Here is a 22,820-nt window from a genome sequence, read left to right as displayed (position 1 = left end):
GGGCGTGCCGAGTGGTGCTGACGGGCTCCTGAGGGCTTTGCAGACTTGCACCTCCAGGCCCTGCAGTGCAGGGGCTGGGGGTTACACAGGAGAGGGAGGGGAGAGGCCTGCACTTGGCAAGCCATTGGGGGTGACAGGCTGAGATATGGGGGCCAATGTGGCACCAGTGAGCTGGGAGGAGGTTCCCCCAGGCAGTGATGGAGTCTCAGCCTAATGGGTGCTCTGGGCAGGCGTCTGGCTCCGCAGCGGGGGGCTCTGAGCTGCTCTCAGTACATCCCACCCCGAGCAGGGAGCCATCCTGTTGGAGTTCATTGCAGCCCCCGGGCCTCTTCCCCTCTCCTTGTGGGTGCTCGAGGGCGGATGGTGCAGGGGAAGGATGCGGAGGGCTGGGGTTGGCCTTGCTCTTCCCTGGCACTCACACCGTCGATGGTGTTTCTCCTGAACAGCGACGCGCACAGGGACCCCAGGTATCGGGCGCGAGGCCTCCCTCGCCGCGGCACGTGCATGGCGGGTGGTGTGTGTGCTGGGCTGTCGGCCCCGGCGTGGCGCGTGGCATGGCGTGACTTTGGAAAAGCCTGCACAGAGCACTGCTTCCCCTCCCGCCATGCGACCAAAGGGGGAGGGGCTTCCTTCCACTCCTTCCCTTCCCCCCCCCCCCACTTGCTCCTCTCCCCCCGTCTCTTGAATGGGGGCAGGGCTTCCTTCCACTCATTCCCTTTTCCCCACTTGCCCTGGGGGTGTGGGGCTTCCATGCATATCCACCTATCTGTCTGCCTGCCTGCCTGCCTGCCACACCCCTCCCCATTGTATCTGGGCCCTGCAGTCTCTCCGCCTTGCTCTCTGTCCCGGTGCCCTGGCCTGCCTCGTGGACGGGAGCGTGCCTTTGCTGTGGTTTGCTTGGCGCATGAGCTCGGGGGGCACGTGCGGGGCGAGCTCTGTGTTCTTGCCGCCGAGCGGCTTGTGTCTGAATCGACTGATCTTTGTGATTTCAGAGCTAAGGGGAGAGAGAAAAGGCACCTCGTTATGCCATTCAGGTACCCTGACCCTACCCGCCCCCATCACCCTGCTAGCGGGGGTCGGTGCTCCCTCCCCAGCCTCAGCTGTTAGCCCTCAGTAGCCGGGCTGCCGCTGGTCTCTCTTCCCCACGTTTCTGATTGGCTTGAAACCCTTTTCCTTCTGGATAAGAAGGGCCAGAGTACGTGGTCTTTGTGAGGCCAGAATCTGTGGTCCTGAGCGGGCCCCAGTGAGCCCATCTTCCGGGGCTGGATCCAGGCTCACAGCTGGCACGTGGAGGATAACAGATCAGACCCAAGCCCCCTGGGTTCTCTTGTGCCTTGCTCCTGGTTTGACGGTGTGGGACAGCCCCAGGTGTGGAATCGACACTGGGCACCGCCAAGGACCACAGGTGCTGGCCCCCCACAGAGAACGTTGGCCGACGGCAGGGAAGAATTGAGCGGGGCGGTCAGACCCCGCCCCGGGTTCCGATGTCACCCATGCAATCACGGAGCTCCAGCCTGCCCTCTCAGCAAGCCACCATGCTGGGTCACTGCCAGTCTCCCGCCCAGCTGAGCGTGCTCTGTAAGCCACAGTATCTAGCACATACAGCAGCAGGGGAGAGGGCGCGGCCTGGCACGGGGGGGTCTGAGTCTAGTAAAGGGGTGCAATGGCCTGGAAAGGTTGAATACAACTGTTGTAGCCTACTGCTTCACGCCTCCGCAGGACAGCCCCTCTCCTGGCTTCCCTGCAGGGTTTGTCCCCTAACTCTTCAGAAGTAAAAGCGTGTAACGCTACCACTTGAGCTAAAGGAGAAACTCCATTCGCTGGCAGCAGCCATAGGTTGTTATCCACTAGAGGAACTGGCCGCTAGGGGGGGACACGGCACACTTAAATTCGCTCATGTTCACCCATGTGCATGTGTGCGGGCAGGTACACACACACCTGGATGGAGAGAAATGAATCAGACTTAATATATGGGGATTTAACTGGCTCCTTCCTGTCTACGGGACTAGGGCTGCTGATCTGTGACCACAACAAAACTATGAACATTTAACTCTTTGAATATTAAAAGCAAATGCGACCAATTACGTTTCACCTTTTAAGGCCCAGAATGCAAGCCCTTTAGCGTGGGTGTGTATATATATGGCATATATGCATATGTCTGAGTTGCCATCTTTTGGCATGTGTATGTATATATGTTAGTTTTTGTGTTCTCTTTTCTGTCTGGTTATTGGCTGATGAGTACATGTATAAATATATATATACACACGCATAGATGCAAAGCTGCTAGTGAGCCATTTATTATAGATGCTTATTTCATGCCTGAGGCTACTTTGATTTCTTCCTCAGCACCAGTACGAGCTGCTGCTTCTTTCAATGTGGTTTTTATAGTTTAAGGGCCCGATCCATAGCCCACGGAAGTCACGGGAAAGAGTCTCGTGAGCTTTGGCTCCAGTCTCAACTCCCCTGGTGGTGTCTTAATTTAACTTAATGAAAATACATAGGGTCAAATTCCCGGCTGGTGTGAGTGGGGGAGGCTCTGCTGGTGTCAATGGGCCGGTGGTGCGTCTCTCCCGTTGTCCGTCCTTCCACCGGGGTTCAAGTACAAAGAGCCCAATGTTGGTTGGAGGCAGCGGGAGGAACAGTAGTTCTGCTAGGCGGCGAGGGTGCAGGGAGGAGGCCGGGTAGCCCAGAGGGGTGTGAAACGCCCCCTTGTGGAGTAGGTGAGTCAAATCTGGACATTCTGCAAAGTGGAAAAGGGAGAAGAAAGTGATTTCCCTAGAGAGAGAGTCCCTGTGTGAGAAAATGCACTGTGCCGTCAGGTGGCGTGAGACCCTCCCAACAGTCTGTGCTCAGTAACTCCACGCCCAGTGGGCTCTAGACAAGCCTGGGCTGCAAGGAGAGCAGAATTTAGCATCTGCCTCTGAGGGGCAATCTGCATCAGCTATTCATAGTACCGGGTCTTAGATCATCCCTGTGGGCCTCCATCCACTCGAGGGAGACATAGCCGCCAAAAGCGCTTGAGCATGGTCTGATGCCGCCCGCAGAGGGCAGCAGTGTGCATGCACAAGTGCAGCGGACACGGGACAGATTGCAGGGAGTCGGGGGGCGAGCGAAGATTTTCGCTCTTCCACCCTCGCCCTGTCGACCTGGGTCTTCGTGGTGCCCGAATTCCCAGGAGTCCAGGGAAGCCAGGCTGCCAGAGTCCTGCGTTCCGCTTCGCGGGAATGGAGTGAGACTGCGGGCGGGTCCCACGAGGGGCAAGTGGACGAGCACAAGATGTTCGAGTGTTCCTAGCACTGGGCCGTGCCGTGATCCACACGGCTGCCGCGAGCCCAAAGGATTCTGGGAGATATTTTAAAATATCTAAACACACGGGATGGGGGTGGGGGAAGCGTTTTCTTTTGTTTGTTGTTTCTTCTGGGGTTTTTTGTGTGTTTTGGAAATGTTTTTGACATGTATTGTTTTTCTTATTGTATTACCACGGCGCCTAGGGGTTGCAGTCACAGATCAGGACCTCATTGTGCTAGGTGTAAAAACACAGAAAAACCAGTCCCTATCTGAAGGAACGTACAATCTAAGTGTAGGACCAGAGGCAGAGATACAGACAGGGAGTGCAAGGACACAAGGAGAGCCGGTCTGTGTAACAGGCAGTGGTCTCAGCACATCAGTATTGCCAACCCCACACATTCCAAAATCATGAGACAGGCCCCCCAAATCATGAGATTTACTTAAAAATCCAACAATATTTGGATTTTGGTGACTGTGTCTTCGGGGGTGGGGGGTGTCACGTTTTCCTGCATTTCTTCACAATCAGGAGGGCTAGAAACTTTTTTTTTTTTAAATGAAAGTTGGTTCTCAGAGATTCACGTGACTCCAGGAGCTGAAGCTTTAAGACAAAACCGCAAACAGCAGGAGGCTGGTGATAAAATTGTGAGAGTTGCCAACCCTGCTAGTGTGGAGGTTTTGGTAGGGGAGTTTTAAGGAGGACAGTCAGGTGGCTTTGCAGATGTTTACAGGGAGCTTCTGCCATGTATAGCAGGGGGCATGAGTGAGTACGTGAAGGTGCATTTCATTCCCTTCCTTCACTCTGCCTGGACTCAAGACGTGGCATGAGACGCTGTCACCCGAACAAGAAATGCCCCCAGGCCCTCCCAGCTGGGTCACTGAGCAGCAATAGCTCAGCCGACTTCAACGGGGCTGATTTTATGAGTCTCCTCTGCATGCTTCACTCCTCCTGACGACGGGCTCAGCTGGATGGAGACCAGCTCCTGTCAGCATACGCTTGGTGAGACACAAAGCTTGAGATTCCCCCTGTGCCGAGGGCCAGTGCAAGACTTTATACTGGCCCCTCTGCACAGGTTAAAATTTCGCCCCAAGGGAACCCAGACTAGGCTAGGCTGCTTCGAGCCAGGAATGGGACGGTGTGTATTAGGCCCACGTGCTGTTCTCGGGGTCCCTGGGGAAGGTCATTATCTAGGAGCTCAGTGAATTCATCTGCCCCACTCCTCCTCACCAGCTGCCCCCCCTTCCAGCTTCTGGGAGCAGAGCAGCAAACTCCAATTAACAATCAGCGAGGTCCGTTAGCACTATGTGTTCATTTCTCTCTCCACCCACTCCCTTGCTCTTCTGCCTTCCGCAGCTGAATGGAGCCAGAGTTCGAGGCTGAGAAGAGCAGGGGGTGACAGGAAATTTCCCCAAAGCGCCAGCGCGCATCAGAGCACGTCTGCTGTCCCACGCGGCTGTGGGGCAAGCCAGGGGCTCCAGGAGCAGAGCGGCGCAGGGGTGGGAGCAGACAGGGATTAGGAGGGGAAAGGAAGGGAAAAGAGGAGGGGCAGAAGAAAGGAGGCAGGATCAGACTAAAGGAATGTAGATGCACCAGAGAAAAGGGAATGAGAGAGGAAAGATGACAGGGAAAGGAAGAAGCACTGTGGGCAGAGAGTAGAGACAATGTGCTGAGATTCAGAGCACTGAGTCAGGGCCCGGATACCATGGTGATGGGCATGTTCAGGATCAGGACTTTCTGATGAAAACCAGGGCACCAGAGTGCCCCCCAATTCCTCACTCCTCCCGTCTCTGATCTGCCCCGGTGGAAACCCAGAGGGTTCTGGGAATGGGAGCGTGGAGCCGGAAGAAGAGCCTGAATTCTTTCACATCTCCATGGCTTCCCAAATTCCAGCCTCACTTTGAGGGACTCTGATCCGTTGTGCAAGGGCCCCGGGGTGTATTAAATGGGGCGAGGAAGGTGATGCTGCCTGGGGTGGGGAGAACACACACACGTGCGTGCACACACACACCACACACGCACACACATTATTCATTCATCTGCAAATCACCTCCATCTGCACTGAGCTTCACTGTTCTGTCACGCAGTCCCCGCATCACCCATATTGGAAGATGCTCAGTGGATGCTCATTCAGAGGTCTAAGGGGGGATTAGACTTAGAGAGAGAGGTCCAGGTCATAAAGATGACCTCTGAACCCAAACTTCCTCCATGTATCGGGGTGTTTGGTCCCCGAATTTTGGGTAGAAAGGGGCAACGTCGGAGCCTGGACCCCAGTGACATCAGCGTCCAGGGGCATTTGGGGATGGGGCTCTGAGTGATGGCCAGCGCCATGTAGTGACCTGCCAAGTTAGAAGGGACTGGGAAAGCGGCTAGGGAGGGGGCCTCATGTACGTTTTATGGACTGGCTGATGCTGGCGATCAATCTGTAAATGGCACCCACTGGTTTGTTTCCCTTTTGTTCCTTCGCTGCCCGGCCGCTCGCTTCAGCAAAGGCAGAGAGAAGACAAAAAGGGGCAAAGACGGCGAGCACAAGTAGGTGCCCTCTCTCTGCGTGCTCGCGCTATCTCCCGGGCATGGCTGGCGGGGCTGAGCCGACCCCGGGGCGCTCCTCCTCTCCAACTGTCTCAGCCTCCAGCCGCCGGACCCAGGGCACAGAGAAAACCAGCTCTCGCTCAAAGGGCTGCGGCTGGGAAGCTGGACGGTTTTCTAAAAGACACGCTCTAGTTCAGACAGGAATTAAATTGGGGAAGTCCCAGGGCCTGCATCATCCATGACAGATGAGATGAGCATCATGGCCTTGTCTCCTATGAATCTATGGCCCCTCTCTTGTCAGTAAGAAAAGGAGTACTTGTGGCACCTTAGAGACTAACCAATTTATTTGAGCATGGGCTTTCATGAGCTAGAGCTCACTTCATGAGCAGAGGGCTCCAGGTCGGAGTGGGCCTGGTGAGCGATCTCCCCATCTCCTCTCCCTTCGGCATCCCGGCCCTGGCAGGGTGGAAGCATGTTGGCAGAGCTCAGTGTGGGTGCTGGGCTGGGGGTCTTTGGTCTTCAGGGCTGTCAGCTGAGCACTGATTTAAGAAAGAGCCCAGGAGTGGGGGCTTTTTTCCCAGGGAGACCCTGCTATGGCCAACAGTGGGATTTGAGCCTGGGATCTTCAGTGCTAAAAGCATGAACCTCTACTTATGGAGCTAAATGAGTAGCTCCATTAGCTGGCAGCGGTAGTAGACTTTTATCCTCTTACAAGGACCAGCCGATAGAAAGGGACAAAGAACTCACTTGCTCTGATGTGTGATAAGAAATGGCACTAAGATGTTTCAAAGTCATATTCTGTTTCCCTGTCGTGATACAATTTCTCCCCCAGCTCTCTCCCAAGACAGAGTCAATCTAAGCAAACTTGTTCTCCCTCATTTGTAACATCCACATTTCTCAGCTTTCCTGTTCCATCCTGTTCAGAGTTGGCTTTTGCTGTGAGGACTTGCAGTGGGGGAGGTTTAGGTTGGATATTTGGAAAAACTTTTTCACTAGGAGGGTGGTGAAGCACTGGAATGGGTTACCTCGGGAGGGGGTGGAATCTCCATCCTTAGAGGTTTTTAAGGTCAGGCTTGACAAAGCCCTGGCTGGGATGATTTAGTTGGGGATTGGTCCTGCTTTGAGCAGGGGGTTGGACCAGATGACCTCCTGAGGTCCCTTCCAACCCTGATATTCTCTGATTCTATGACTTCCTAGTGCTCCCTGGGGGCTAGAAAGCAAACTCGGCAGCTCTGCTCCGCCTGGATCCTGGCTTTCTAGGGGCCACTCGGAGGGTGCCATTGGCTGGTTTCTGGGCTCTCCGGTTCAGCTGTGATGGCTATGGCTTACCGTGTCTGCAACGCCTTTAGTCGGGGATCGGTCCTGCTTTGAGCAGGAGGTTGGACTAGATGACCTCCTGAGGTCCCTTCCAACCCTGATATTCTATGATTCTATGATTCTATGCCCAAGGTGAATGAGGTGATAGGTTATGGTAGCATTCATAGGTGCTAGCCTACCCCCTGGCCTCTCACCTTCTGACTGAGTGAAATTGACTCCATGCCAAGGTCAGCTCACAGTCCCACTCTATTTACTTGGTGCTGACTCTCTGCGCTGGAGAGAATTTCAATCCACTATGAAAGAAGGAATAGGAACAATACTGGAGATCTGGGGTCTGGTTCCCATGGCCCTGCACCTTGTGCTGTCCTCTTCCCCAGTGCCAGGTTGGTATCTGACCCTGACCCTGGTACGAATGAGTGGAGGATTCTGATTTGGCAGCCTCGGGGCTGCTCTAATTTACACCTGGCTGTCCCTTGCCCCAAGGGGCCAAGCCATTATCTGTGGATGACTGCCAGGGTGTGTAGACATTCGGACCGCTACCCCTGCCCTCAGCCAAGCGCTCTGTGCCAGGAGGAGGTGGCATAGAAGCAGTTATGGCGTTTCTGCGACCATGCAAAGATTTGCATACGTAGGGGAAATCCGTGGGGGGGACCCACTGGCTTTGCTAGGTGGGGGGAGTTCGACGGGGGTACGGGGGCCAGCCCCTGATTTTCGGCTGACATCCTGTCTCTTTAAGGCATGATCGTGGACGAGGAGATGAAAGGCGCCAGTGTCCCTTCCCCCCTCAAAGAAGTGATGGTTAAAAAGTGAGAGCCAGCTGTGAATAATTCAATGGCAGCCTGTAACCAGATCCAGGCCTCAGGGCTGGGACACAGGCTGTGGGGAGAGGCGGCCAGCGCCCCCTGCACGGACGCACGCCCCCAGACCCCCTCTCTATCTGCACCCGCTGTGGGAGAGACAGGGAGGGGAACCGGGAGGCTGGGTCTCAAAGTGACCCGGAAAAACCCAGGCCGGAGCCCTTTGCAAAGGGCCGGTGCCACCTGCAATGACTGCCAGACCAGGGCCTGGCATCTCAGGTTCTCGGGCCCTCATCCAATATTCATGCAGGGACGGTGTCAGCTCTCCACCGCCGCCCGCCCAGCCAGCTCCCTTCCACTCCCCGCTTTGTCTGGGGGTGAGGGGGCTTAACCTTTCTTTAATACGGCAAAGAGCCAGAGGCAGGTGGGAGCGGAGAATCGGCGGGAGATCCCCTCCTCGTCCGCCCCCAGATCAACCCCAGCGCGGCCAGAGGCTTTGCTGTTGGTTTCGTAGCCCCCGCTCCCGCTCTAAGGTGGGCTCTGGCAGGGATGGCTGCTGGGCGGCACGCGCCCTAGCAGCCAGGTAGGCGCTCTCCTGTCTCTGCCCATCTCTTGGGGAAAGCCGGACTGTGGACTGTCAGCTGGTGAAGGTAGAACCTGGCCGTGCATGGAAATGGGGGGTCTGGGGAAGGGGGGAGGTATTTGCCATCTCTCACTTTACCTTGACCTGAAAGGGTGACAGGTGGGACTTGGAGCCATGGGAGGGGTGGGGGCGGGCAGGGGGAGCTAGCTAGAGCGTTCTGTCATTGGCAGCCCCGAGGATGTGTCGGCCCTGAATGCTTCTCTCTCTCTCTCATTCGCTCTTTCTTTTTTCTCTGGAAAGTAGGAATTTTTCTCGCTCTTCCCAGTTGTCGTGTGGCCGGCAGTTTGCTGCATCCTTGCTCCCAGGAGCATGTGGCCTTTAAGAAAAAAGACCGAAAGAAGGGAAAATTGCCTCATTCATTACTGGGAATGGAAGGAGCGGGGAAGGGATGCACATGTGTGGCAGGTCCTAACCCTATCTTCATGGGGGAAGCCTCCTGTTCCTATAAACCCTACTCCATGTCGGTCAGCCAGGGCTGGGAACCCTCCTCCAGCATGGGCTAGAGGATCCGGCAGGGACCTTAAGGCAAGACACATATTTTGGAGCCCTCGTTTGCACTCTGTCGTAGGGGAGCTGGCCCCTTTAAATGAAGCTGATCTGGCTCCCCTGTGCCAGCACAGGGGTGTCCTCTGCTGACCTGATTGAGAGGGTGGGTGAATGAGGCAGAGAGCTGGGCTTGGGGATGAGGTCCATGGAGAGAGTTGCAAAGGTCCCCCGGGGAACGCTGAGGGCGGTGGTGGGGTGATCATGACAGCTTCCTAGTGAAAATATCAGACAATACAGGGGGCTATTCGTAGTCCTCCCTTGAAATATTTAGCAAAGCGCTGGAGCACATAAGAACAGCCAGACTGGGTCAGACCAAAAGTCCATCTAGCCCAGTATCCTGTCTTCCGACAGTGGCCAGTGCCAGGTGCCCCAGAGGGAATGAACAGAACAGGGAATCATCAAGTGACCCATCCCCTGTCACTCATTCCCAGCTTCTGGCAAACAGAGGCTAGGGACACCAGCCCTTCCCATCCTGACTAATAGCCATTGATGGACCTATCCTCCACGAACGCATCTAGTTCTTTTTTGAACCCTGTTATAGTCTTGGCCTTCACAGCATCCTCTGGCAAGGAGTTCCACAGGTTTACTGTGTGAAGAAATACTTCCTTTTGTTTGTTTTAAACCTGCTGACTATTAATTTCATTTGGTGACCCCGAGTTCTTGTAAAAAGAAAAGGAGTACTTGTGGCACCTTAGAGACTAACACACCACTCATGATTTTATAGACCTCTATCATATCCCCCTTAGTTGTCTCTTTTCCAAGCTGAAAAGTCCCAGTCTTATTAATCTCTCCTCACAGGGCAGCTGTTCCATACCCCTGATCATTTCTGTTGCCCTTTTCTGAACCTTTTGCAATTCCAATATCTCTTTTTTGAGATGTGACGACCCTATCTGCGTGCAGTATTCAAGATGTGGGTGTCCCATGGATTTATAGAGAGGCAATATATTGTCTGTCTTATTATCTCTCCCTTTCTTAATGATTCCCATGTGCAAACCTTCAGCCACACACTTCCACCCATCCCGATTCAGCAAAGGGCATGCGAACATGCTTAACAGGAAGCCAGTGCTGAACTGGTTTGCTGAGACGGATTAGACCTGTGCTGAAGGGCTATGCTGAATGGGAGCTGTGATTCCCATTCATGCCATTGGAATGAGTTCTTTCTTTGCCGTGCATAGAGGAGCTTTAGGAGCATTGTTTTCTTCTCTGATTCCACCCTACAGTGCTGCAACGCCCCCCTACCGCCCGCACGCACACACCCTCTGCCTTCTTTTTTGTTCCCAAATTAAAACACACCTTAATATTTAATAACATGGCTTCAGTGGCTGTTCATTATGTGGTAATCAGCTGCCAGTAAGTAGCTGTCTTGTACCACCCCTGGGCCGGAGATGGATTTGGGGTTTGGAGCGACTAATTAAAAAGAACGACGTTTAATTACATCGGGAGGACTAATTACAGTCCTGCCCAAATGCGCAGAATCTGCTGAAGTTCTCCAGCTGCCAAGTGGAAGCAGGATGTTGGAGAGAATGATGTTCTTAAAGCAAAAGCTCTTTGCAAGCTGAATAATAGAAGATTGTTGTTAAGCAGAGATCAGTACAGATTTATAAACTGCTTTTCAGTTCTGCTCTTTTCTCAGTCACCTCCAGACAAACTCACACGCAGTGGAGTAACAGCAAGGAGAAATCTGCCCGTTGATTTTAACCCTTCTTACATCACTTTAGTCCCACTTAAACGCTGCATGTATGTGGGTCATGGGTCTTGTGCCTTGCCCTACAGCACGGGGTGAGTTTCACTCATCGTGAATGTACAAATTATCCAGTTAATCCTTTTTTCCCCGATCGTCATTGCTGTGGATGTATGTGAGACCCTCAAGCATATTCCTACTCAGAGATTAGCAAACAAACTTCATCCATTGGGTTGGTCACAAGTAGTTCATTCTGTAGCTGCAGCTGTTTGCTCTTCGGTATTTGTGGCATAGGATTGGCCATCTGTGCCGTGTGGCCTTGTTTCTGCTTCTTGGTGACTGGAGAATAGCGAAGAATACTCTTTCTGGTCCCGATGTCCAGCTGAATCATTCTTGAAGTGAAAAAGTCATGAAACTTTCCAGATTCAGTAGTATTTTCACCAAGATAACTGGTGCCCGTCCACGACCAACAGCAGATAAAATGATTCCACAAGTAACAGTGAACCCCCAGCTACAGCTGGCTGAATAAGGGATTTTTCTGGATCGCTGGCAATTCTGAAAAATTGAAACAAAAGAATGGTTCAGGGCAGAAGAGATGTGAAACATTTTCAATATTTTAGGCAAATCAAAGAAAAAAAATGCTTTGGGTCAAGCTAAATGTTTCGTTTCAATGTCGAGCCTTTTTCAAGTTTTCTAATTTTTTTAAATTACATGAAATTTCTAAACCAAAAGTTGTTTCCAAGTGAAAAATCCAGACATTTCATTTTGAAAATGTTGAAATGAAACATTTTGATTTTTTTAAAATTGGGGCGGGGGGTCAGTGCTTTGAAATGAACAATTTGGTGAAATCAACAGGAATATGTGAAACCTTTTAGTCAAATCAGAATTTTTCACCTAAAAACTTTTGGTTGAAAAATTTCACCTAGCTCTCCCCCAACTCAAATAACAGTGAAACCAAAGAGCAAAAATACCTGCAGTCAGTTGTTATATTACTTGACAAGCTCTGCATATTTATTATGCCGTCAGATGAAATGAACCCAGTCTGCGGTGCTAGAGTTGTCAGTGTATTAAAGAACTATATTTTATTAACCCTGCGTACCAAGTTCTGTTCAGCTTGGGAGCCAGAATATTAAATTATTGTTATGTCAGAGTAGCATACTATACTGAACCAGCCACAAACACCGCAAAATGTTTGCCATGAATATCCATTTAAACTCACGTTGGCTGTGTTTTGAACCCACTTTGTGCCTAGCTTTGCCTTGGTTGTATGTTGTCATTTTAAATCAGATCTGCAACTGTTAGCAGCAAATATCTCTGACGGCTGGAGATGGGACACTACACAGGGAGGGCTCTGAGTTACTACAGAGAATTCTTTCCCAGGTGTCTGGCTGGTGGGTCTTGCCCACACGCTCACGGTCTAACTGATTGTCATATTTGGGGTTGGGAAGGAATTTTCCTCCAGGTCAGATTGGCGGAGACCCTGGAGGAGGGAGAGCAGGTTTGCTTTCCTTTGCAGCACAGGGCATGGGTCACTTGCAGGTTTAAACTAGAGTAAATGGTGGATTCTCTGTAACTTGAAGTCTTTAAACCATGATTTGAGGACTTCAGTGACTCAGCCAGAGCTTAGGGGTCTATTACAGGAGTGGGTGGATGAGGTTCTGTGGCCTGTGAGGTGCAGGAGGTCAGACTAGTTGATCATGATGGTCCTTTCTGGCTTTAAAGTCTATGAGTCTAAGGTAGGCAGAATACCCCCCGATCCCCATTTTTAATGCCATTATAAATCAGCAAGTGTTGAAGAAATATTCTAGCGAGCGTTTTTACTGGCAGGAATGTCGGTGGGTGTCATAAATATAAAGGGAAGGGTAACCACCTTTCTGTATACAGTGCTATAAAATCCCTCCTGGCCAGAGGCAAAGTCCTTTTACCTGTAAAGAGTTAAGAAGCTACGATAACCTCGCTGGCACCTGACCAAAATGACCAACGAGGGGACAAGATACTTTCAAATCTGGAGGCGGGGGGGAAAGGCTTTTGCTGTCTGTGTGATACCTTTGCCGGAAACAGATCAAGGATGCAAGCGCTCCAACTCCTGTAAAGTTAGTAAGTAATCTAGCTAGAAAATGCATTAGGTTTTCTTTGTTTTGGCTTGTGAAGTTCGCTGTGCTGGAGGAAATGTGTATTCCTGTTTTTGTGTCTTTTTGTAACTTATGGTTTTGCCTAGAGGGATTCTCTATGTTTTGAATCTGACTGCCTGTAAGATTATCTTCCATTCTGATCTTACAGAGTTGTTCTCTTATCTTTTTTTGTACTTCTAATAAAGTTCTGTTTTTTAAGAATCTGATTGGGGTTTTTGGGTCTTAAAAATCCAAGGCTGGTTTGTGCTCATCTTGTTTATTCTCAAGCCTCCCCAGGAAAGGGGGGTGTAAGGGCTTGAGGGGATATTTTGAGGGAAATAGGAACTCCAAATGGTCCTTTCCCTATTCTTTGTCTAAATCACTTGGTGGTGGCAGCATGCTGTTCAAGGACAAGGTGAAATTTGTGCCTTGGGAATTTTAACCTAAGCTAGTAAAAATAAGTTTAGGGGGTTGTTCGTGCAGGTCCCCACATCTGAACCCTAGAGTCCAGAGTGGGGAGGGAGCCCTGACAGTGGGGCTGATGAGTTTTCAGTGAATATTAACAGCAAGTGAATTTTGAACCCATAAGTGAGAATATGTATGCCAGGAACCTGAGACACTTTCATCCAATCAGGCAACATAAAAAAATACCATGTGATCTGTGTAGTTAATCCAAAGTAATCAACGCACTCTGGCTCGCAGGGGCCAGCTCCTCAGCGGCTATAACTTGTTGCAGCTCCAGTGCAGTGAATGGCGCTCTAGGACAACTCGCGCCAGTTAAGGAGCCGGCCCCGGAGGCTGAATATTTGCAATGAGCGGCTGGCAAACACGCTGCAGGCCAAGTCTTATGGTTCAAAATGATTCAGGGTGAAAATTCCCCCCCCGTGCAGAGACCAAGCACAACCAATGCTGGATGTCAGTGGTGCCTGGGGCTTGTGCTGGCCCCTCTGTGTTGGGAAATCCACCCCCCGCTGACCTGTGGCCGGTAGGCAGCTTATGGAAAAAAAGTCACATGGCTGCAAGCGCACATGGTGCGTCACCATTATCAATCTGGGGTGTCTTGGCCCCATTTCAGCCTGGTGTTTTAGCCCCAGTTTGGGGGTGTTCTGGTTCTAGTCGGGGATAGGCTGATTAGTATTTAACACTCAGAGTGGAATATTTTAGCTGATATTTTCACCCTAGTTTGGGGTATGGTTACTGCGTGAGAGAGGCAGAGTGGCCTAGTAGATAGAGCACTGGATTGGGACTTGGGAGAGCTGGGTTCTATTCCCTCCTCTTCTGCTGGGTGACTATGGGTAAATCACATCACTGCTCTGTGCCTCCATTTCCCCAGCTGTGAAATGGGGCTGATGATACTGGCCTCCTCTGTAAAACACTCTGAGATCTACAGATGAAAATCTAGGTCGCATCTGAGTCCCAGAGTAGAGTGTCCTAGTTTGGGGTAGGTTAACCCCCAGATCACTGAAATACCCAGACAAAAATATCTGCAATTAATGTATTTAGTGAGTTCTGCCTTTTCCCCCCCCTGCCCCCACTTCTTGCAGAGCTGGGAAAGGAGTCTTTTCAGCCATGAAGCTGGGCAAGATACGGCCCCCAAAGGAAGACCCTCACCGAAAGCAAGGTACGTGCAGCTGTGCAGAGCTGGGCCCCAGCTGGGTGAGACCACGCCGAAATCTGGCTGACCAGGCAGCTGCTGGCTGAGTTAGCAATGACCTGCAAGTACCCCATCAACTTCTGCTGCTCCATTGCTTCTTTATGTTGCATGTTACAGACCAACGAGGGGGCAGGGGGAGAGAGAGGGTGAATGTGTAAAAATGGTTTTCATCTTTTTTCTTTCAAATGTTCAATTTTTCATCAAAATCAAACTGAACCCTCATTTTTCAAGGGTTTTTCTTCTTCCCCCTGGAAAAGACGGGGTGAGTGAAACAGATTTTTTTTTTCATTTTCTTTCAATTCAAATCAAACCGATTTTTTTCCGTTTAGATGAAAAAAATTCAAATTTTGGGGGAGGGAAAAATCTTGTTTCTTTTCAAATATTTTCCATGGAAAATCCTTACTATTTGCCAGCCAGCTCGAATGATTGATAGGCGGACAGATCTGTCGGCATAGTTAGGATTTTTTCCCCATGAGTGCAGACGTCAATGGAAATAGAGCCACGGGAAAAGGATTGGTAGGAGAAATGAGACATAAAAGGTGTTACAAGGAGGGGGATGAAAATTGTTCTCCTTAGCCTCTGAGGAAAGGACAAGAAGCAATGGGCTTAAATTACAGCAAAGGCGGTTTAAGTTGGACATTAGGAAAAAATTCCCAACTGCCAGGGTGGGTAATCAGTGGAACAAATTACCTAGAGAGGTTGTGGAAGCTCCATCATTGAAGCTTTTTAAGAGCAGGTTAGACAAACATCTGTCGGGGTGGTCTAGTTATTATTTTGTCCTGCCCTGAGTGCCAGGGACTGGACTAGACGACCTCTCGAGGTCCTTTCCAGTCCTATACTTCTCTGATTAGAGTTTTGGAGAAGGAAAGAGCTATAGAAACACGGTATGGATACACCCCTCTGCACCTGCCCTGTGTCCCTGTTCAGAACACACAGGAAGTTAAGACAACGGGGCATGTCAAGTGTTGATCTCTGGGCAGGATGCACGGGTGAGGGCAGGCTGTGCCTGGAGGGCATTCTCTTCCTGGCTGTTGTCGCACCTGGGCTGCAGGGGCTGGGTACCGTCTGCAGCATCAGTGCAGGGTCTGATGGAGGAATATCCTGTCCCCATCCATCCATTTCTCCCCCACTGCTGTGGCTCTGTGTTACCAGCTGCAGATGCCTCTCTGCTTCCGTAACCTCAGCAGCTCAAGAGGGCTGTAGTGGGCTCACCTGGCTAAGGTGTCATTACCATGTCACCTTGGTGCTGGCAGCTGAGAGGCCAAGGAGACGTGTGTGTTGCACCCTGTGATTACAAGGCCGCTTGCCTTGCGTTGCTCTAATATCGAAATACGCTGTGCGGTACTTACCGTGTCACTAGTGGGTCGAGCATGCGCAGGTGAGCCAAGAGGGCGCTGTCACACGATAGGTTAGTGCTCTGTAATGCAGCCTCCTTTGCAACGAAACATGGGCGGGAAGAGAAGTATCGGACTGGCCAGTGTGAATAAGTGGAGCAATGGTCCATCCGGCACAGAGTCCCATCTTCTTCCCACCATACCAAACCGATCACTGGTCCCTCTTGTTGGAGTCCCGCCCCATGCTGTCCCAGAGCTGGTCCATCTTATCCAGTATCCCAGCCTGGAGCAGACTGAGCACCCATCTAGCTTGGCTAAGTGACGGTTCAGCGGAGACATGACGATGGGTTTCTGAAAGCTCTAATCCCTGGGAGGGAGGGGAATAGTTTAACATGGTGCTGGAGGACGTAACTAGGGATCATGATGTGGAATTGGGAAAAGGAAACTCAAGATAAATATCACAACAATCTTCATCACAGAGAGTCTGATGGGTTAGGCTGTGGAATAGGCTCCCAGGAGAAATGGTAGACGGAAACCCCTTTGCAGGAAACATTTCAAACTAGACCAGTTAAGACATGTGCTGTAGGGAACAAGCCTAGGGAAAATGGACTAGATGTTCAAAAGGAAGAAAGGAGAGTAGCAAAATACAGACCCTGCACTTCAGAAAAGCAGACTTAGACTCCCTTAGGGAACGGATGGGCAGGATCCCCTGGGAGGCTAATATGAGGAGGAAAGGAGTCCAGGAGAGCTGGCTGTATTTTAAAGAAGCCTTATTGAGGGTGCAGGAACAAACCATCCCGATGTACAGAAAGTAGGACCAGCTTGGCTTAACAGAGAAATCTTCGGTGAGATTAAACTCAAAAAGGAAGCTTACAAGAAGTGGAAACATGGACAGACGACTTGGGAGGAGTATAAAATATTGCTCGAGCATGCAGCGGTGTAATCAGGAAGGCCAAGGCACAATTGGAGCTGCAGCTAGCAAGGGATGTGAAGAGTAACAAGAAGGGTTTCTTCAGGTATGTTAGCAACAAGAAGAAGGTCAGGGAAAGTGTGGGCCCCTTACTGAATGAGGGAGGCAACCTAGTGACAGAGAATGTGGAAAAGGCTGAAGTACTCAATGCTTTTTTTGCCTCGGTCTTCACAGACAAGGTCAGCTCCCAGACTGCTGCACTGGGCAGCACAGTAGGGGGAGGAGATGAGCAGCCCGCAGTGGTGAAAGAACAGGTTCAGGACTATTTAGAAAAGCTGGACAAGTCCATGGGTCCAGATCTAATGCATCCGAGAGTGCTGAGGGAGTTGACTGATGTGATTGCAGGGCCACTGGCCATTATCTTTGAAAACTCATGGCGAACGGGAGAGGTCCTGGATGACTGGGAAAAGGCAAATATAGTGCCCATGTTTAAAAAAGGGAAGAAGGAGAATCTGGGGAACTACAGACCGGTCAACCTCACCTCAGTCCCTGGAAAAACCATGGGGCAGGTCCTCAAGGAATCCATTTTGAAGCACTTGGAGGAAAGGAAGGTGACCAGGAACAGTCACCATGGATTCACCAGGGCAAGTTATGCCTGACCAACCTGATTGCCTTCTAGGATGAGATAACTGGCTCTGTGGATAGGGAAAGCGGTGGATGTGATATATCTTGACTTTAGCAAAGCTTTTGATACGGTCTCCAGCAGTATTCTTGCCAGCAAGTTAAAGAAATATGGATTGGATGAATGGACTATAAGGTGGATAGAAAGCTGGCTAGATTGTTGGGCTCAACGGGTAGTGATCAACATCTCGATGTCTAGTTGGCAGCCGGTATCAAGTGGAGTGCCCCAGGAGTCACTTCTGGGGCCGGTTTTGTTCAACATCTTCATTAATGATCTGGATGATGGGATGGATTGCACCCTCAGCAAGTTCACAGATGACACTAACTAGGGGGAAAGGTAGATACGCTGGAGGGTAGGGATAGGGTCCAGAGGGACATAGACAAATTGGATGATTGGGCCAAAAGAAATCTGATGATGATCCACAAGGACAAGTGCAGAGTCCTGCACTTAGGAAGGAAGAATCTCATGCACCTCTACAGGCTGGGGACCAACTGGCTCAGCAGCAGTTCTGCAGAAAAGGACCTGGGGGTTACAGTGGACGAGAAGCTGGATATGAGTCAACAGTGTGCCCTTGTTGCCAAGAAGGCTAACAGCATATTGGGCTGCATTAGTACGAGCATTGCTAGCAGATCGAGGGAAGTGATTATTCCCCTCCATTCGGCACTGGTGAATCCACACCTAGAGAACTGCGTCCAGTTTTGCGCCCCCCCCCCCCTCCCCCGCTACAGAAAGGATGTGGACAAATTGGGGAGAGTCCAGTGGAGGGCAATGAAAATGATTAGGGGGCTGGGGCACATGACTTATGAGGAGAGGCTGAGGGAACTGGGCTTATTTAGTCTGCAGAAGAGAAGAGTGAGGGGGGATTTGATAGCAGCCTTCAACTACCTGAAGCGGGGTTCCAAAGAAGATGGAGCTCGGCTGTTCTCAGTGGTGGCAGATGACAGAACAAGAAGTAATGGTCTCAAGTTGCAGTGTGGGAGGTCTAGGTTGGAAATTAGGGAAAACTATTTGACTAGGAGGGTGGTGAAGCACTGGAACGGGTTACCTCGGGAGGTGGTAGAATCTCCATCCTTAAAGGTTTTTAAGGCCCATCTTGACAAAGCCCTGGCTGGGATGATTTAGTTGGTGTTGGATCTGCTTTGAGCAGGGGGTTGGACTGGATGACCTCCTGAGGTCTCTTTCAACCTTAATCTTCTATGATTCTATGATTCCCCCATGTCCAATATCTATGATCTAGTCTGGTATTCCACTTTCTGCCAAATCCAAACAGAGGAACAGTCCATCTGGTTCAGCATCTCACCTTATATATATAGGAACCGCCTGTATCCCTCTTTATGCCACTCTGGGCCACATCAGCAGTCCATGAAGTCTGGTATGTTTTCTCTAGCTGTGGCCAATGCCAGGTGCTTTAGGGCAGAGCATGGGACCCACCCACACCCATCATCCATCTAGCTGAGTAACACTGAACCATAGGGGGAAATTCTTCTTGACCCACCAAGTCCTGAATTATGAGATTTGCTAGCTTTCTAACTCTTCTCCTGGCCAGTGTAACTTCAGGTATTATGCTAATTTCAATGTCTCTGATCCTTTGTGTTTTTTAATCCTCCTAAGATATTTGCCTCCATAACATCCTATAGCTGTAAATTTCACAGGTTAATTATATGCAGCACGAAAGCCTGCCTCCTCTCCCTTGGTTTGAAAACTCTTGCCTGTACTTTGATGCTGGGACCCTTGCCTTTGCATTCTGGGGTTGGATGACTCGGAGTCACTGACTGGCCTTCGCTGAGCCGTTGGGTATTTAACGTGCTATTATATAGGGGAGACACGGGCACGAGGGAAAGTCATTCTTTGGTCTGTGTTTGTGTGCATCCATCAGATGAACCTGCCATTCTGGAGGCAGGAGACCTGGACCGGAAAGCCATGCGGCTCGGAGGAGGCCTCGACCTAGACACCATTTCTCTGGCTTCGGTCACAGCCGTTACCACCGACGTGTCGAATAAGAGGTGAGGGAGGGAATTTGAGCCAATACGAGACAGGAAGTGACATCACCCGGCCCACAGTCCAGATGCACACTCCGCCTGCGTTCGGGGGGGAGGGGGGCGGTGATGAGCCAGGGTTGTTACCGCGATGGCTCTTTAAAGACTTGCCTGAGATCTTGCCACCTGCAGAAGGCAAAACTCAGGGCAGGGGAGGTTTCCTATCACTTAGATCCAGAGAGAGAGAGGCGGGAAGAGGCTCAATAGCTTTGCAAATATTTTGTCAAGGTCTCCTCATTTGCAGCAGCCAGAATACGCTGTTCATCTCTTTGTTTTATGAACATTGATTTTTCTCCTCCCCTTCCAAGGTCAAAGCCTGACATTAAAATGGAGCCCAGTGCTGGCCGGCCAATGGATTACCAAGTAAGTGGGGCTGCTGTGACCCCTTGCCTATCCTCCACATGCTCCTGGGGCTAGAGGCTGGCGGGGGGAGCAGAATGCCCTGCTGGGGAGATTAAAAGAGGGAGGGGGAGGAAGAGGCTCCCTGCAAACATTTGGGGGAACCTCCAAACTCAGCCGTCTGCCTCACTGCTCTCAGGCCCGTTGGGAAGTTTATTGTAACGGGCTCGAAAACGGTGCAGGCCAGCGGCTAAGGCAAGGCTGAGGATGTGCAGGCCAGACATTTTCCAGAAGGGAAGAGAAGACTCATTCGGGCAGCCTGGGAGAGGGGCCTTTGCTTAGGGGGAAGGGCAATGGCCCAGCCCTGCCTGGTGAGCCGAGCTGCGCGCCCCGCCCCACCCCAACCAAGCGGCTAGCAGGCCAGGCTGTGGGGTGGGCGGCACAGGACAGAAACGGGCGATGCCCAGGGTTCCATGTATTTACAGCGTGTATCTTCGTTTCTGTTTGTCCCGACCCGCTGGGAGACGCCCTGGGCTGAAAGGACAGGACATAACTTACCAACAGGGGCACACGGCTAGGGTCTGACATGGAGACCTCTGAAGCAGGTGGCTGTCTGTTACAGATAGCTCCAAGGAGATGCCTTTAGGGCTACGGAACATTAAATTAAAGCTTGGGTGCGCGGCCACGGAAACTTTATTTAGTTCTTCCTGATCAGAAAGAGTCACCAAGCCACATCTTATGACCTGCTGCTGGGCTAAAGACCAGAGCTTGTCACTGTGGCTATTTCTCGAGCTGATGTATTGACCGTAGCAAGCACAGGATTGGGACCATCAAGAATTCACCCTTGGGACCATCAGCCTTCAGAATCCCAGGCCTCTAGCATCCACTGAATTAAAGGAGCAGACCTGTGCCAGAAAAGGGCTGACATCTACATGAGCCTATGTTTCCATCTTCCCCATGTTTCGGGTAGAGGGCGGCAATGCCCGGCTAGCCATGTATGGACTGCAGCACTTCAGCTACCCACCCAGGGGTCTGGTCATTCTGAATGACCCTTCTGAAACAGCCTGGGGAGGGTAGCTCATGCCAGGGAGTCCTGGGGAAGTCTGGCTGTTGACTGCTCTCACTCCGCATGCCCGCAACCATTCCTGTTTTGAGCAGATGTTGTAATTATTGATTGGCTGGATTGTATTCATGGCCCTTTGCAAATACCAGGCAGCTGCCTAGAGAGCCCTAAAACATCTAGATCACAGCTGGTCAGGAGAAAGGGACACGAGCGACTCGCTCGGCCACAGGTGGACTTGTTGAACATTCCACCAAATGGGAGCACGTCCCAGGAACGCATCGCCAGTGGATGGCCAGTCCCACGCGGGAGCAGCAGCCCAAATGAAATTAGGCAAATACATTGGAGATTTAAAACTGAACTAAACTGAAGAGCTTTGACTATAAACTCAACCGAATTGTGAGGCTAATGGGGAGCCAGTGTAGCTCAGTCATTAATGGCGTAATGGAAGTGTCATGGGGTACAGGGGAAATGCAGCCTGCTGGTAAATTCTGAACCAGTCACGAGCAAGAGATGGAAAGAGCGGGCAGGCCAGCTGGGAGATCACTGTAGTCCTGCAAGAGCAAGGGAGACGTGGCGTAGTCTGGAATGGAGAAGATCACGAGAGTGTAGAGACATGGCTTAGTCTGTAATGGAGAAGATCACGAGAGTGTAGAGACATGGCTTAGTCTGTAATGGAGAAGATCACGAGAGTGTAGAGACATGGCTTAGTCTGGAATGGAGAAGATCACGAGGGTGTGGAGACGTGACTTAGTCTGGAATGGCTCAGCTCTGAGGTGTAGAAGAACTGGCAATGACAAAACACAGTCGGGGGCACATGGGGCTTGTTTGTTAACCCTCGGTAGATCCATTTTCCATAACAAACTGGCTTTTGCTGAACGCCTAAAAATTGTAGGAAATCAATTACATTTGAGAACCACAGTCTGAAACGGAGTACTTGTGGCACCTTAGAGACTAACAAATTTATTTGAGCATAAGCTTTCGTGAGCTACAGCTCACTTCATCGGTCTGATACGGTGCTTCTGAAAGATGCAGGTAACAGTCAGAATATGACAGATAGGACGGGGGTGGGGAGGAGAAATTGTTAATCAGGGAGGCTGCTAATTAGGTGGGGTGCAGAGGTGGTCTCAGTCCAGTTCTTGCTGGGTGGGTGGCCATTTCATACAGACCCAGCCACCATCGTTGTCAGCTGGGAGTCTCAGGGCTTGTCTACGCACAGATGTAGTATCAGTTTCACTAACGGTGTGAACTGACATAGGTCAGCTGGTGCAACTATGTGGGGACCCCTAAACCAGTGTGACCCAGGTGTGAACCAGTGGAGAGTGTCCACATGCAAAGCTGCACTGGCCGAACTAAATCGGTTTAACTTCACTCCATTAGCGAAATGAGAGCAACTTCATGACCCAAGCCTCAGAGGACAGGCTCTGGCCTAAATAAGCTCACGTCCACTCCAGGCCAGGGCGTGAGGACATCAGCAGCATTGGGGTAGGGAAGCTGACCCTGCCTGGGGTCTCGGGCTGTCGCTCTGGCACCTCCCCACCAGCACTGATCTCACGTCGGCAGACGAATGCAGGCCGGCGGATACAGCGGAGAAGCGATGAACCCGGTTCTCACAAGGGTGGGTGTCCCTATCTCCCCTCCCCAGGTGAGCATCACAGTCATCGAGGCCCGGCAGCTGGTGGGGCTGAACATGGACCCCGTGGTGTGCGTGGAGGTGGGGGAAGAGAAGAAATACACATCCATGAAGGAGTCAACCAACTGCCCCTACTACAATGAGGTGAGCTGGCCTCTCCCCAGACCTGGCTCTGACACACACCTGTAGGCAGATGTAGAGACTAGACTGAGCTGGGTGTTCGACTTCTCGGGTCAGGGTTAGCGGAAGATAAAGGTAGGAT

At 51.2% G+C, this 22,820-nt stretch overlaps 1 protein-coding gene across 5 annotated transcripts in view; it reads left to right on the top strand.

Annotated features, from left to right (window-relative positions):
• The window catches only part of OTOF (otoferlin), a 197,530-nt gene that overhangs the window by 123,041 nt on the left and 51,669 nt on the right, over positions 1 to 22,820 (top strand). For all 5 annotated transcript variants that reach the window (XM_037893746.2, XM_043542016.1, XM_037893743.2 and 2 more), the window contains exons 6-9: positions 14,455 to 14,531; positions 19,367 to 19,493; positions 19,835 to 19,889; positions 22,571 to 22,702. In XM_037893746.2, coding sequence (XP_037749674.1) covers positions 14,455 to 14,531; positions 19,367 to 19,493; positions 19,835 to 19,889; positions 22,571 to 22,702 — 391 coding nt within the window. The remainder of the gene's footprint in view (positions 1 to 14,454; positions 14,532 to 19,366; positions 19,494 to 19,834; positions 19,890 to 22,570; positions 22,703 to 22,820) is intronic.

This window comes from Chelonia mydas, chromosome 3 (genome assembly GCF_015237465.2).
Source record: "Chelonia mydas isolate rCheMyd1 chromosome 3, rCheMyd1.pri.v2, whole genome shotgun sequence".
NCBI lineage: Eukaryota > Metazoa > Chordata > Testudines > Cheloniidae > Chelonia > Chelonia mydas.
The sequence above is the reverse complement of the archived record's forward strand: the minus strand, read 5'-3'. Positions and strand labels throughout refer to the sequence as shown.